Genomic DNA, 15,761 nt, shown 5'->3' on the forward strand with positions numbered 1-15,761 from the left:
CAGGAAATTGATTTTGCTGGATTTTAAATCAAAACAAAGGAATTTATTAGGTTCGAAAGTTTTCTTTTTAAAATGCTTTACTTAGGAGCCAAAGTCTATAATTTTTGAAACTTTGGACTTGTTCTCGTCTTATATACATTATGTTGATATCCACTTTTATACTTAAAACTACGAACTGTTGCAATTCAACTGCAAATTGTTGTATAAAAAAGCGCGAGTTCAGGTAATTAGGTATTGTCTTCATTGTGACGTGAGGTGGAAATACACATTAAAATATCACACTAAACTACAGTAATAGCATTTATAAAATCACGATGCATCCCTGGAAATCCTGGCCTCGTCGAGTTTCTGGCGAGGTTAGCAGTTCGACTCTGCGGCCTGGAAAAGGTCCGAGTAGTTGATAGCAAAGAAGATGGCCACTGCCCCGATAGCGGATCCTAGCTGCGTAATGGCGCCCACCCAGACCAGCGATTGTCCACCCTGCGCCCGCATAACCGTGGTGATTCCCAGTTTCGTGTAGCTCACAATCCCCACCAGCAAAGTCCAGGCTGTGACCACGAGTACGGCACCCACGGTCTGGTCGTGAAGAGGCGGAAGAGGACTCAGGGCCGCCGTGGTGAAAACATAGCTGGTCAGCAGACCCGCAAGGATAGAGAGCACCGTGATAATCCGCAGGGAGGTAAAATGCAGGAACATGGCCATGAAGCAGGCCACCGGGTTGGCTATCACACTCAGGGTGGCTGCTAGGTGGTACGCTTGGGCTCCGTACGGGGCACTGGAGTAGGACTGTATGCTGCCGAACATTCCGTTACTGAACAGCGAAATCGCACCGATTAGTAGGAGCAGGTATGTGTACTGGCCTTTACTCAGCTTTTCCGCTTCTTGCTGGTTATCCGCCTCTCCGTAAACGTACTTGTTGCCCTCACTGACGGTCACCTGGGCGTACTCCCTTTTGGCCAATGGGAGGGAATTCAGAAGTGCATACCCCACATAGGCTAGCACCATGAGCGCGAAAAGAATGAGGAAGAAAACACGGGTATCGAATCTCGGAGGTGTCTTCTGCAGCTCGTAGACCTCCTCTCCGCTTTCGGTTACGTTGACCAGTACACAGTCGCCGCTCTCGCCGATGCCCTGGATCAAAGCCGTCACGCTGGGCAGGAGACCACTCAGTCCCTCGCCAATAAAGTAGGTGACCATGTACTGCTCCTTGAAGCGTCCCATGTAGGGCATAAAAAGCACCGAGCTAGTGCAGGCATTCAGCGCCGTGAAGCAGGTCAGCAAGAAGAGGGCTAAGCTGTGATCCGTGCCAGCGACCAAAGCGGTTTGGTTGTAGAAGAACGCCGTCAGCAAGCACGATATGGCTCCCACTAGGAGCACTCCGTGAATGGTCCAACCATCATTTAGTTTCTTGGGCGAGTACTTCTGGATGGCAGTGTACAGCAATGGGCCCAAGTTGCCAATCTGGACCATAACGCTTAGGTAAGAGGGCAGACTCCAGCCCTCTGGTGCCTCGTCCACCAGCAGGGGAAGCTGAATGAAGGTGCCATTGACGCCCAGCCAGGTGCCTATGCCAAAGAAGATAGCCAGCACGTCGACGAGCCAGCTGCGGTTTCTTAGCTTCGAGCTTATCTCCATATTTTTTTGCGGCACTCCCCAGTTAAGGAACAAGCTCAGCTCACTTTTCTTGGCCTCGAGAGAGGAGCATCTGTAAAAAGAATAAGAGATTAGATAGACGCCTATATAAACAGCTAGCAATAATTAAAAAATCAGTTACCTTTCACATTGTGATAAGATTATTGGGAATGTCTAGATGTAATTAAACACCCAATGTTTTCAAGAATATTTATTAACGGAAACTAATTTTAGCATGCAACATTGTACACTATTAGTTGCCTAGGTTTATGGCACCCAAGTCAGAATTACGGGCTTATTTCTCTCAATGGTTCAGATAAGCCTTAAAAAGTCATTATCAAGCATATGGCATTTACAGTTCATTATGTTTGTCTTTTGGACAGATAACCGAGCGAATACGATTAAAGTGTTCTGTGGCTTTACATTACGTTTCACACGAATGAATGTGTGTGTGTATATAATAATTATGAACCTTACGCGAATCTTGTAAAAATTGTATAAAATCACCCGAAAGCGCCAGCTTTTGAAATTAACAAAATGCTCCTTATGCACTCCTCCCATTGGATACACCCATCAATACATTTATTCCATCTAAAGGGCGATCCAAGTGTGATGACGAAAAAAAATAAAATGTGCCCAGTAATACCATTGATTTCTTTTGGATATACCAAAGTGGATATATCTCTGCGCTAATCTTATTTTCAGGTGATATTAAGTGTGTGCCATCGGTCACATACGATCCTCATCTAATCTGCTAACTCAATTAATTTGTGGCCATTCGAGTGGAGTGCCAATGTCTGCACGTATCTGGCTGAAGACGATAAGAATCACAATCGGGAACTTGACAGGCATTCATTTCATCTCTAAGGTGAATCCTTAGGTTAAGAAGCAGGACTAAAAAGAACTAAAGCTTTCCACTATGATGTATTGATTCTTTTTACTCTATAAATGAATAAGTTTTCGCTGCAGATCATTTTGTTTTACAAATTCATACAATTTGCAAACTCCAAGTTACAGTTTAATTACAGCAACAGTGCTCGCAAGTGAAGTACAAGACTAGGCAAGGAAAGCTGATAACAATAAAAAACCATGAACACGGAAAATTTTCAAATTATTGTAACCCCAATGGTTGGCTTATAGTTGCTGTGTCACGATGTGGTCGTATAACATGAGCCAACCAAAATTGGAAAAAGAGATGGAAAGAAAGCCCGCCCGCAGCATTTGAGCCTGATCCCAAACTGGTTTTCGCTCTTCAGGGGAAATAAGCGTAAACAAAACGCGATAGCAGTAATTGGTCGCTTACCTGGCGAAATCCGCGGGGCTCGGAGTGGCGTCGTCCAACGTCGAGATCACGCCGTAGACTGGCCCCGCTGGATTCGTGGGGCTACCAGCTCCTCGGCCTCTGTGGTACCTGCTCATATTCGGAGTCGGAGTGTGCTCTTCGAATTGTTTTATGGTCCCTGTGGCGATTAGATTTCCCGATCCGGGCCACTGTGGCCAAACGCGCCTCGGTTCGTTATTAAAAATCAACGGCTCAATTGGCGTAGTGTGGAATATCGATGGCAATTGGCAGGTTAATTCCAGTGCGAGCCGTCAATTAACGCAAAGTCGAAGTTCCAATTTGAAGGCCCGGGAAGTCTCAATTATGCAATATTCCGGGAAGTTCCATTGACGGCGCGACAGGATGAGAAATGCAAGAGTGTCCAGGAGAATAAGTCGACTGCAGGGGAGAACGACCAGCTTTCGCAAATTTTGTCAGCCATTTGAACACTCAAAAGTCGAATTTGATTTAATAAACATCGGATCGGAAGGCAAGAATAAAACTGACAGTCGAACAGCTGTTTGTCCGGCGAAAAAATACCGAAACCATCGCACGTGCGAAAGAGAGAGAGAGCGTGACTAAGATAAGAGAACATTTTAAAGTACTGGCTCTCTTTATAGAGCGTAACTGTTTTGTTATGGGTTTCAAACTTATAAATTGTGTTCCTAGAAGGGTGTATTAGTTGCAAGCTCGATTGGCATTCGCAATTTAGAAGCTACATTTTAGCATTCCATTTTTATAGTTTCGCTATAACATAGAAAATGCATAGATGTTTTCCCAACAAAGCTACTACTCCAAAACCAACTGTGCATTTTTATACTGCTCAACAGTGTCTTTAATTAAAGCGGAAAGAAATGAACACCAGTATGTGAAAACCAATCCCCCAGAAACCCAAATGAATGCATAAATGTTCTCGTCCAGCTGCAGCACTTGAAACGCTTGTCACGCAGTGCTTCCCAGACCCGCAAGTTGCCTTGGCTGCTTAGTTCGAGCAGAGCTGGCGGTACCAGCTTTTGCTCTCCCTGCACTTTGGATTGGAGCACATGGGACAACGCATGAGGAACTTGGGGTTGACTGCCTGCTGGGACTTCAGGTGGTCTGCCACAACGTTTGTGAGGGCGTCGATGAACAGCGGGTGGTCGTTGGGGGCTGCAGCTCGACGGATTTCCTCTACGCCGACCTCCTTGGCCAGTTCGTCGCAGTACTCGATGTCGAGCTCATGCAGCGTCTCGATGTGCTCGTTCACGAAGGCAATGGGCACAAGGATGAAGTTCTTCAGGCCTTGCTTAACATAGCCCTGTAATGATGGGCTTGGTTTTAGTGCATGGGAATGGAAATACGGCCTTGAAGTCACACCTTAATGGCATCATCAGTTGCGGGCGCCAGCCAGGGTAGCGGGCCCACCTTGGATTGCCATGCCAGGCTGTAGGGATTCGTCTGACCAAGTTCCTGCATCACCATGTGTACGCTAGCACCAATCTCCGAGGGATACGCGTCGCCCCGGTTCACAGCCTTAAGGGGAAGGGAGTGGGCAGTGAAAAGGATGACCACATCGTTTCGTTTCGTCTCCACAAATTTGGCCAGCTCGTCACGAATTCGCTGCGCAAACGTTTTGATTAGAAGTGGATGGGTGCCCCACCGGTCGATGATGCTCCATTTGATATCCGACGGCAGATCACTGAGGTAAAGAGGGGATCAAATATACAACTGTAATTGTGCATTCCTAACTCACTTGCTCCGATAATGGGTGAATATGGAGTTAAAGCTGGATCCGGAGGTGGCGCAGCTGTACTGTGGATATTGTGAAAAGAGTACAACGCGCTCTGGTTTGTCGCTGCAATTGAGTTAAAAGTTTAAGTTTAAATATTAACATGTATTCCTTAAGAAGCGCCAAATGACCCTAAATTCCAGGTATAGGTTTCAGTAATTTGTCCAAAAAGTCAACAGGATCTTGAAACTTGCATTCGAAGTCTATACAAACTTATTTACTAGAACATATGTTATTGTGAGAGTCTGTTAGCAATATATATAGGTAAATTTCACAACCCTCGGGATATTTACATCACTCTTGTTCTACTTCTCGACCACACTCACTTTTCGATCTCGGCCAGCGTGTTCTCGGTGAGGGGATTCACGTAGCGGAAACCGACGTAGTGCTTGTGAGGTGCTGTCTCCGGGGAGATTCTGTCCAACTGCTCGCACATCAGCTGGCCCTGCAGCTCGGTCCACTTAAGAATCGGAGAACCACCGCCGATCTCCTTGTACTTCTTCTGTACCTCGGGCGTTCTGCGCTGGGCGATCCACGGACCAAGACGGCTCTGCACCGGCAGCTGGATCATGTCCCGGTCGGTCATAATACGCAGTAGGTAGTCGTGCACCTGGTCCGTGTGGGTCGGACCGCCCATGTTAAGCATTAGGATCGCGGTCTTCGGTTTCTGGCCGCTCAGGTGGCGCACGCCTCCTGCCAGACCACCTGTGGGGGAATATGTAGGAATGGCCTGGGAACTGTATCCACTCGTATACTCACTTGCCAGTCTGCAAAGCTTTGTGTTATGCAAAAACATAGTTCCTTTTAAATTGACCCAAATTGATTGCACCGGTGTCGAACAGTGTTACCAGTTGCTAAAATAGTTTAAATACCAAAATGTATGATCCCACAGATTCTTGAATTTTTTTAGAACGTAACAGAGTTCTGTAAAGAAGTAACCGTCACGCCATCTATGTATGTAAGCTGTCAACTATTGCTCAACAGTAATTAAAATATTATCATATGTATTTTTGTTATCATTTTTAAAATATTTTCTTTTTAATCACATATACTATTTAATTTCTTTTTATTGAAACCGAAACCAATATCTAGTATATACTGTTCTTCAAGCGCACAACTGGAATTTTTCGCGCCTGCGTCCTTGTTTCTCTCCCTTGTCATTAACGCTGCGTGCAACGGTAAAAGCTGACTGTGGTGCAGTCTCGCTCTTGCACGCTGCATTTCGCTCTCGTCGCTTGCTGCGAGTGTTTCGTTTCCTCCGATTAAATAATATTTTGTAGTTTTTCCACCGAATGCAGGCACAATTGCTGCGCAAAAACACAATAAAACACGCGGCCCAGGGTCCCAAAAGTTAAGGAAGCTTGAAAAACAACCGAAAGTGCCGTTTAACATCGGAGAAAAGCAAAAGGACAAGCGGCGCAGCACAGTGAAAAAAACGTAGGGAGTTTTGGAGTGAGTGAGAGGGAAGGAGCGCCACCGCGGTGGTGGGTGTACGTGCGCGAGTATTAGTGATGTGTCCCTGTCCGTGTTATCGCCACCAGCATTAAAGTGCTCCAATTCGTGGCGCACGCGCATGTTAACTAGCGCTCTCTTGCTCTCTTTCCCGACTTAGAAGAGGAACAGGATATTTTATTATACTGAAATTCGTACGCAGGAAATTCGCATAGTTGCGAAAGCTTCGCGCTGCCACACGGACGCATTCCGCTACGGGCTCCCCGCACCACCCACACACTCTCACACCCGCCTGCCGCGAGCCCACACACACGCGCCCGCAAGCACCCTCGCGCACAGATCAATGAAAAGGCAAAAAAATAAATTGCACTTTTTCCGGGAACCAAAAACATGTTGAAATTATCTCATAATTTACGCAAAAAATGCCGCAGCAAAAAAGTTGCATGGGAAGCCGTGAATACGACGAAAGTGTGAATCGAAACGAAAGGCAACGAAAGACGGCGGAGATTGGAGCAAAGAGAGGCTGCAAGGATGTACTGCTTCTCGAAATCCCAAGCCATTGACCACCGAACCAGCGATAAGTCTCTAACAACAAAAACCCGCACCTAGCCAATTGCATTTTGCATTTGCATTCTCACTGCCCCGGAAGTAAAAGCAGCTTCAGCGGAAATTAAAACAAATCAAAGCCGAAATAAAGGCAACGCTAGCGAGCGAAAGAGATAGACATTTTTAGAAAAAAAGAGAGAGCAAGAGAAAGCTACCAAAGAGAGCAAGTGCATCCTCTTCACAACGCGGCACACATTTACGACCGGTGACTGCAACTAGCCCACTCCCACACCTCCGCCCCTCTTCAACCCGGCCCCAGTTGTCCCTTGCAATTTGTGATCTCATGTTTTCATAACTTGGGCAGCAGCCGTTGGCACGGATTAGACGCAAAACGTCAAGCATTAGGACGTCAGGAGGAACCCAGTTCCACAGTGCAGGTGAGTTTTCAACAAAGGGTCCTATCCAGGAATCTCACGGGCGGCGATGCAGTCGACAGCTTTTAGTTAATTAAAAAACTATATGAAAAGTGACAAGTCCATCAAGGGAAATGACCTTGTCACTGCCAACTTCGGCTTTGCTAGATAAGGCTCTCCCACAACTCGAATAAGCGATCACTTGTGGCGAGTGATCAATTTGCTATTAAAACAAATCCTGTTTCCAGAACTTCTAATGCTTGGTTTGTTAGCGTCACTGTGCCTTTTACTTTTTGAAAGAAAGGGAAACGTCTTCTGATAGGCTTTTATCATTCATTGTAGTCATTGGCTGGTGAAGGTTCCAATTCATTTGGATAAAAACATGGCATTTCGTCAAATCAATTCGAGCAAATGTAACATAAAGGGGAGTCTATTCCAGCAGCAAATTATTTCAAGATCTCCACTATCACACCATTAGAAATAATTTAAGAACAAGTGAAAAAGTGAACAGAAAGCAAACCATACCGCGACATTAACAATCAAAAATCTTTTTTGGACGTTTTTTATGCTCAAAGCCACCATTACTTTTTACACCCCGAATCGCCCCTTCAGTCCACGAAACTACCCCCAAGTTAAAAGCTTTGCTCCAATTTACCAGCAAACAGAAAACTGTGTGTGGAGCCCCATGCCATAAAAATAATTTAAAAAAGCCGAGCCGCACAACTATCTTAATTTTTTGTTAGAACTAAAGCCCCATGTATAAAAAAATTGTAGCAAAAATGGATTTCCTTAGATAGCATTTAAATCGCTACTTTACAGTAGTTTTCTCTCTTTGAGAAGCACAAGCATGATGATTAACTTATTTTAAGGCAATATATGTGAACAATATAGAAAATATTTAAACAGAAAGAATCCTAGAAATTTCATATTAGTTCGTTTGGTCCTTGTGTGTGTGGTATAAGCCGAGCTGTAATCTAACGTGTGGATGGCGGCTTCCATGCTGTGCAGCCATAATTCCATCCTTTTGATTCTGCTCTCACTAATTAGATAAACCCACGGTTTCGCCGCAACTTTGCTAGTTTCTATGGTTTCGAGCATATTTTTGACATTTTAACGCGACTTCTATCCGCCGTCCAAGTGGCGAGTTGGCAGCTCCAAATTCGGAGTTGCGAGTTCCTAGTCGCGGGTGGCATGTTGCACAGTCGCCTGGTGAGGCACCGGAAGAAAGGACCACATGGCGACGCGACTGCACTGCAAATTGGGGTTTTGGCATGCAGATGATGGGCTCCGATCTGAAAAGTAGATGATCGTAATATCGATTATCAAGAGTTGTTGTGGGGCCTCTTCGCTCTACAATTATAAGCTGAGCCGATAAATATAGCTTCTAAAAGAAAGTATCCTTTTTTTGCCTCAGTGGGTGTGCAGTCGCATGAGCGTGCGGCAAAGCCCAGTGGGTGTGATGGTGGGTTTGTGGGTGAGGGTGCGACGGTCCCCAGTGGTGGGTCTCTGTTTCTTGTTTCGATGTTTATTCCTTTGTCGGGTGCTACTAACCAGTCAAAGTGTGGACAAGGGACTGATGGGGAAGGGGCGTTGTGGATAAACTTGAACGCAGCAATAACCATACCAAACCAAATAATGCCATGATGGGGTTACAACTGAGCCCAAAGAGGGAAATCGATAAATCTGCCTGTCGTCATTGTAACACTGCCTCAAGCAAAAATAATTTTCAAGTGTAAAATTCATATCGATATCTTTTATTAAATTCGGTTTTCCCGATTTATGACAATTAAGTTATGGATTTGGATTCTGCTTAGCGTTGCCAATTCTTTTTTGTACTCGCACTTGCTTTCTGCGACAAGTCTCCGTTTTTTGTTATTTGATAAATGATTTGCCATTTTTGCCACTGGAACGGAGTGCGGGCAAGCTTTGTCACTCATTTATGCACACACATAGCGAGCTCGATTTATGATGTCATTATAATACATTTTATGCGTGCATAGACAACATTCCCGGCGACTGGCGACTGGTAAAGTTGTTCTCGATGTGGTAATGGGTGTCGCTGCTGCTGTTGCTGAACACCCGGGCAACATCTCTCCTCGTGACTGCTGTACTCTGTCGCTGCTGCCACTGTGACACAAAGTATCTTGTATCTGCATGTTCCAGCTCATGCAGCTCCCCGCACGGATGCAGTGCACCCGCCTAGAAAGGAATTATGAATAGACATTTTTCCGTTCCATACCTAGTATACCCGGCAGTGATGCTGTTTAAGCTCTGTGAGCAAAATATCTGGTTCTATCCACTAACACATGTTCTTTCCAGTATTGTGTAATGATGAACTCCAATTAAGAACACAAGTTCGTTTTAAGTTGAAGGCAGCCGTCGGGCTGACATATATTTATTCAATTTCTTCTTTTGATTTTAGAGTAGGCAGAAATGGTTCTGCCAGCTCAACGTCTACAGAGTCTCTGATTTTACAGTTTTGAATATATTTGGACTTAGGCTAATCCGCGTAGCTGCGCTGCCGGGTACGCCAGCGGCGGAGCGGCGTTCTTATGTATATCTTATATATCTAGGCTTATCGGGAGAGCGAGCTAAGTATGTACGTATGTAATATGCATTTGGTCGGCGTGTGAATGCTGACCAAGCACTTATACTTTTTGGCCTTCAAGTGGGCAATGCACTTATACTTTGTGGCCTTCGAGTGGGCGATCATGTTACATCCGCCCTGGGCCTAACTGCGTGCATAAACATAAACATAAACATAGCAACAAAGTGCTGTCATATGTTAATATGCTATTTTATTTAATTGTTCTTAATATTGCATAGGCACATACTACATCTCCCTCCTTTTGAAAAATAACGTAACCTAGTGAAGTTATTTTGATTATTAAATGCAAATTATTTTATTTTTATTTTTATTTTTTTTTTGTGTTTTTGTTTTTGTTTGAACAACGATAGTTGATTTTGTTATGCAAAGATAAAAATATACGTAGTGTATGGAAAATTTGTATAAATGATTAAGGAAAATATAAGTTTAAATTCAATCATGAATGAAATTTCTTTAATCTATCTTTATGAACTATTTGTTTTTTGTTTTTATTAGTAAGTAGCGTAATATTGTTATTATCTCCTATGCTTTCTATCTTATAGGGCCCCGTATATTTAAAGTCTAATTTATGACCTACCTCATTTCTTAGTAAAACTTTATCTCCTACTTCTAATTCTATGTCTTTTACTTTTAAGTCATAATTTTCTTTATTTTTTTCTTTGTGTGCTTCAAGAAGTTTTCTTGCTCGAGCATATGCTACCTCTAACCTATATTTACTCTCCTTAGCGTAATCATCTATGTTATATATTGGTTCTATGCTATGTAGTTTATTAAAATGTTTTGGTAAATTACTTGTTCTACCGAAAACTAATTCATATGGACAATAATTATGTACCATAGATGGGGTCGTGTTGAAGCAGTATACGAAATATTGAAGCCATACGTCCCAATCGGTTTTGTCCGTCGATATGTAGGATCGTATATACTCGTTTAAAGTTCTATGACTTCTTTCTACTACTCCAACTGTCTGGTGGTGATGAGCTGTTGATGTTATATTTTTTATTTTCAAATATTTACACAGGTCAGTAATTATTGAATTCTTATACTCTGTTCCCATGTCCGTTATGAACGTCTTCATTGGACCGTACTTTAGAATAAAAGATTCAAATATAGCTTTTGCGACTGTTTTTGCGCTTTTATTTGCTATTGGTATGGCAACTAAGTACTTGGTTAAATCACATATGAGAGTGACTGCGTACTCGTTACCATTTTCTGACTTGGGTAGTGGACCAATTGTGTCCACAACAACTCTATCGAAAGCATGTTCTGGTGTTTCAGTTATCGTCATTGGAGTCTTTGTGTGCTTTGTTGTTTTTGCTTTTTGGCATTTTTGACATTTTCTTACGTACTCTTTTATGTATTTACTCATATTTTTCCAGTAATAATGTCTTTTGACCTTGGCCAAGGTTTTTGTAATGCCTGTATGCCCTCCTTGTATTGGATCATCATGTAATGTAGACAATATAGCTTCTTTTTCTTTTTCATTATTTATTTGGGTCACCGGGTTAAGTAGCGCTACTTTTAAATTCTTTAATATTTTATTGCCCATATTTTTAAATTTATCTATTGAAACGTGTTCAAAGATTTTTTCCCACGGTGCCATTTTGATTTGGCTGATATCATATATACCGGCCTGCAATTCAAGCCTTTGGAGAAATTGATCTAAATCAAGAATTCCATTAGTATAAAGATCACCAACATCATATCTTGCAATAATTTTCTTTCCATGTTTAAATAAACATATCGAGTCATTCAATTGCAATGTCACTACTTTTCGTACCTCGTCATTTGTTATGACTTCGTATACGTTGGGCTCTGAAGCTATTTCTTTGGTTTGCTTTTGCAAATCCAATTGTTCTTTTCCTGCGCAGGATTTTTGTCTACTTTGAAATCTTGTAGTGACTTTTAATATATTTCCAGTTATATCTTTTAGCTCTTTGATGGTTATTCTTGATAACGCATCTGCTACATGATTGTCCTTGCCCTTTAGATACTCTACTGTAAAATTATATTCCTCTAGTTCAAGCCTTATTCTAGTTAATTTAGAGCTGGGGTTCACCATCGAGAATAAATATGTCAATGGTCTATGGTCTGTTTTCACAGTGAAATGTTTTCCGTAAATGTATGGTCTGAAATGTATTATTGCCCAATGAATTGCTGCTAACTCTTGTTCTGTTGTACTCTTATTGCTTTCACCTTTCGTAAAAGCTCTGGATGCATAAGCAACTGGGAGTTGGTGGCCATTATGGTTTTGAGTTAAAACTGCGCCACACGCTTGCTTGCTTGCATCTGTTGTTATGCAAAATTCTTTGCTGAAGTCTGGGTACTGCAAGAGTGTTGGGTTAATTAGCTGAGATTTTAAATGTATGAATGCTTTTTGACATTCATCTGTCCACTCGAATGGAACATTCTTTTTACATAATCTTGTTATGTGCCGCGAATAGTCGGCGAAATTTTTGATAAAACGTCTGTAGTAATTGCAAAATGCTACAAAACGTCTAGCGCTGTCCGCATCATGTGGAACTGGGTAGTTCTGAATGACATCATATTTTTTGTCATCCGGCAAAATTCCTTTGTCTGTGCATTTGTGTCCCAAAAATGTGACTTCATGCATGAAAAATGAACATTTTTCAGGATGTAACTTTAGGTTGTATTCCCTGCATTTACCAAAAACTTCAGTGAGGTTTTTAAGCATATGTTTTTCGGAACAACCTATGACTATTAAGTCATCCATATAAAGGAATGCTTGAGACGGTTCTATTCCGGAGAATGCTATAGTCATCATTCTTTGGAATGAATTAGGCGCTATTTTTAAGCCAAATGGCAATCGCGTGAAACGATATGAGCCATTGCTGGTTGAGAAAGATGTTATATCTCTCGAGCCTTCATCCAGTTCGATTTGATGAAAACCTGACATTAAATCAAGGCAGGAGAAATATTTTGCTCGACCAAGTTGGTCCAAAATATCATCTATTCTCGGTAGTGGAAATTTGTCAGCTAAAAGTTTCTTATTAATTTGGCGATAGTCTATTACTAATCTCCATTTCTTTTTATCAGAATTCGGGCTTGACTTTTTGGGTACTAATAGCAAAGGGCTATTGTACTGTGAAACTGATGGTTCAACTATTTTATCTTTTATTAATTTCTGAACTTGGGCTTGTATTTCTTCCACTTGACTATGAGGACTTCTATAATTTTTCGTGTATACTGGCTCATCATCTTTTAATCTCAACTGTTGTTTATAAAAATTATTAACTGTTATAGGTTCTGATTCTAATGCAAATATATCTATATATTCGCTGCATATATTTTCTAATTGTGATTTAAACAATTCGGGGAAATTTTTCTTTAATTGAGATAAGACAGTTTTATTTCTGTGTTCACTATTTGCCTGAACTACATTGTAGTTCGAAAGTGGCTCATATTTTAGAGTGTCCATATTGACTAATTGGTCGGAATCGGTTGTATTTAAAATTCGGACAAATGTATTACTTGATGTTGCGATTGTATTTGCAACATAAATACCAGTTTGAATTTCCTGGTTTGGAATTAAAATGTTATCATCTTTTGATGATACTATTAATCTTCGGACAACTTGGGATCTTGCTGGTAATAACGTTGTGTTAATACCAGAGCTGTATGCTATGGGAATATATATTGGAAATTTCAAATTGTTTGGTCTAATTATAAACCAATCTTCTTCTTGGTTTAAATCGATTTGGCAATTATATTTTTTTATGAAATCTATTCCGATTATTCCATCACACGGTATTGGAAAGTTTTTATCTACTAAATGAAAATCGTGTGGGATAACGTATTTACCTGTCTGTATCTCAATAAAAGTCTGTCCTCGAGACTGAATTTTCTGTTGGCCTATGCCTTGAATGTTTATTTTATTGGTTATTTGAATATTAGAAAATTTGTCAGAGTTCTCTTTGAGAATAGAGATATCTGCACCTGTATCAAGTAGAAAAACTAGTTTTACGCCTGTTTTGGCATGAATGAATGTAGAAAATATGTTGAGATTATAATTGATGGTGTATACTCTACGATCTTCTTCTACTGAGTACCTAAAGGCTGTTGCGAGTTTCCCTGTTCTTGGATTACTCGTACATTGGCATTGTTTCTGTTGTAGTTGTTCTGACTGTTGTTACGGCCTCTGTTTCCATTATAACGGCCTCTGTTATAGCCATTATAACGGTTATTATTTCCATTATAGCGGTTTTGATAACCGTTATTCTGGTAACCGTTATTTTGGTAACCGTTATGGTAGTTGCCTCTAATACTATTGTTATTAAAGCCTCTACCGCGGTTACTACCTCTATTGGCATTTCCGTATCCTCTATTGGGTCTGTTACCTCTAAAGTACATCACTTTATTGATGTCACCGGTAACTCTTGTACTCGTTCTTATGTATGCGCTTATCGCTGCATCCATAGTGGTGCAAGTCCCTGCTTCCAGTACTGTTTTGATACTTTCGTGCTCAGCACGATGTATCATGGTTTCAATTGCCTCTTTGGTGCTTAGACCAGTGGCATGTTCTAGAGGTATACCCTCATCGATATAGGAAGCTTCTAAAAGTTTTCTCAGGCTATCAACTTCAGCGGTAAATTGCGTTGCAGTTTTACCTCTCTGCTGAACTGTTGCTAGCTTTGCTTTGACATTACTGGATGTCTCACCGACAACTACTTTCTGCAATTTGTTTATAATTGCTGGAATTGTCGTTTCATTGTCAACTGAGTTCAAAATTGTGCCAACTATTTTTGACTTAATGACCTCAACTGCAATGTCTTCAAATGGTCCCTTAGCTAGGTCTACCAATTTGATTGCCTTAATGAATCTTTGTAAATGGATCTTTTGCCCATCAAATTCTGGCACTGTGCAGGCGACTTCCCTAATGTAAGACCTAATGGCAGCTGCTTCTTCTGCCATGGTTAAGTTATTTTCGGAGTCGGCTGCGTTATTTGTTTTATCGTCGTTCTTCAGCATTAATTTTGCTGGTATAGTTAGATCGTGAAGATCTTCCTCTTTAATGTCTTCCTTGACTATAGTCCTATCTTCCTCGTCAGAGTTAGTGCTGTCTTCATTCAAATTTATTCTTAGTGGGGTGTTTACTATGGTTGGAATTTCTATCTGGAGACTGAATTTATTTTTTATAAATATTAATTTTTCTCTTAATGTCACCAGTAGGTTCAAAGCCTTAGCACACTGTTTGCGTTCCAAATTCTTTCTATTTTGTTGGATCAACTCTCTGATTTCATTATAACTATTTACCAAGACTTGGGCATTCCTATTGATTGTTACAGCTTGTGTTGATCTGTTTTGCGTTAAGCACTTATAGGATTTTCTGAAATTTTCATTTGGATCTTTTATCTGATCAACAAGCTTTTCCCAGTCCATGCTGTGGTATACTCATAACTTCAAATTTATTCATTTGTATATATTTTTTTTTTAATGTAGATAAATTCAATATTACGTTTTATATTTTTTTTATTTATTATTTTTTTTTTCATATAATTTTTCTCATATTTTCATTCATAATTGACTTTATTAAAGATCTTCCTTAAATATTATCTATACCGTTAGCAGTGCTACGGTATCGTTTCTTAAGACACTTGTTATGCAGTTTGTATATTTTTATTAATGCATTGGATACCATAATTAATGCAATTACAATTAGTATTATGGTTATCCAGAACAAGTCTGCATTTTGGACTTCTACTTTATTTATTACATTGGCTGTAGAGTCCACAGTTTTAGTGTCTATTAGACCCATTTTGGGTATACTAATTTTATATTTTGGAGAATAGAATAGAAAATTTCCTTTGTATATACTTTTATTTTCAGTTTTACTTATTTCATTTGTCTCTATAGACATTTATGTTTGGAATTATCTATTTATAAAATCTTCCAATGTTCGCAAGAGTAAAAAAAATTGTATTTTACATTGTTGCCTGCCTGATTCTAGCTATGGCTTCACGGGCCATATTGGGTTAACAGGGCATAATAGTATATGCTCCG

The 15,761-nt window shown here is 40.9% G+C and overlaps 3 protein-coding genes across 12 annotated transcripts in view; 1 reads left to right on the forward strand and 2 right to left on the reverse strand.

The window, feature by feature from the left end:
- Positions 1-7: 7 nt before the first annotated feature.
- Positions 8-3,495, reverse strand: LOC6730384 (solute carrier family 52, riboflavin transporter, member 3-A). Its single transcript, XM_002105630.4, has 2 exons — positions 2,936-3,495; positions 8-1,705 (listed from the first exon to the last, which is right to left on the reverse strand). The coding sequence occupies exons 1-2, from the start codon at positions 3,049-3,051 to the stop codon at positions 358-360; spliced, it is 1,464 nt and encodes a 487-aa protein (XP_002105666.1). The 5' UTR covers positions 3,052-3,495; the 3' UTR covers positions 8-357.
- Positions 3,496-3,760: 265 nt separating this feature from the next.
- LOC6730385 (ferrochelatase, mitochondrial) lies at positions 3,761-5,638 on the reverse strand. The gene is made up of 5 exons (XM_002105631.3): positions 5,481-5,638; positions 5,048-5,426; positions 4,686-4,787; positions 4,310-4,631; positions 3,761-4,250 (listed from the first exon to the last, which is right to left on the reverse strand). Exons 1-5 carry the CDS (start codon positions 5,515-5,517, stop codon positions 3,936-3,938), a joined length of 1,155 nt encoding a protein of 384 aa, XP_002105667.1. The 5' UTR covers positions 5,518-5,638; the 3' UTR covers positions 3,761-3,935.
- A 219-nt stretch (positions 5,639-5,857) lies between these two features.
- Positions 5,858-15,761, forward strand: part of LOC6730386 (rho GTPase-activating protein 100F) — a 43,779-nt gene continuing 33,875 nt past the window's right edge. For 5 of the 10 annotated variants that reach the window (XM_016177935.3, XM_016177945.3, XM_016177937.3 and 2 more), the window contains exon 1: positions 5,858-7,156. The gene's annotated coding sequence lies outside the window, so the exon portion shown is untranslated. The remainder of the gene's footprint in view (positions 7,157-15,761) is intronic. The other 5 variants (XM_016177947.3, XM_016177941.3, XM_016177934.3 and 2 more) reach the window with 1 other exon arrangement.

This window comes from Drosophila simulans, chromosome 3R (assembly GCF_016746395.2).
Source record: "Drosophila simulans strain w501 chromosome 3R, Prin_Dsim_3.1, whole genome shotgun sequence".
In the NCBI taxonomy this organism is placed as follows: domain Eukaryota; kingdom Metazoa; phylum Arthropoda; class Insecta; order Diptera; family Drosophilidae; genus Drosophila; species Drosophila simulans.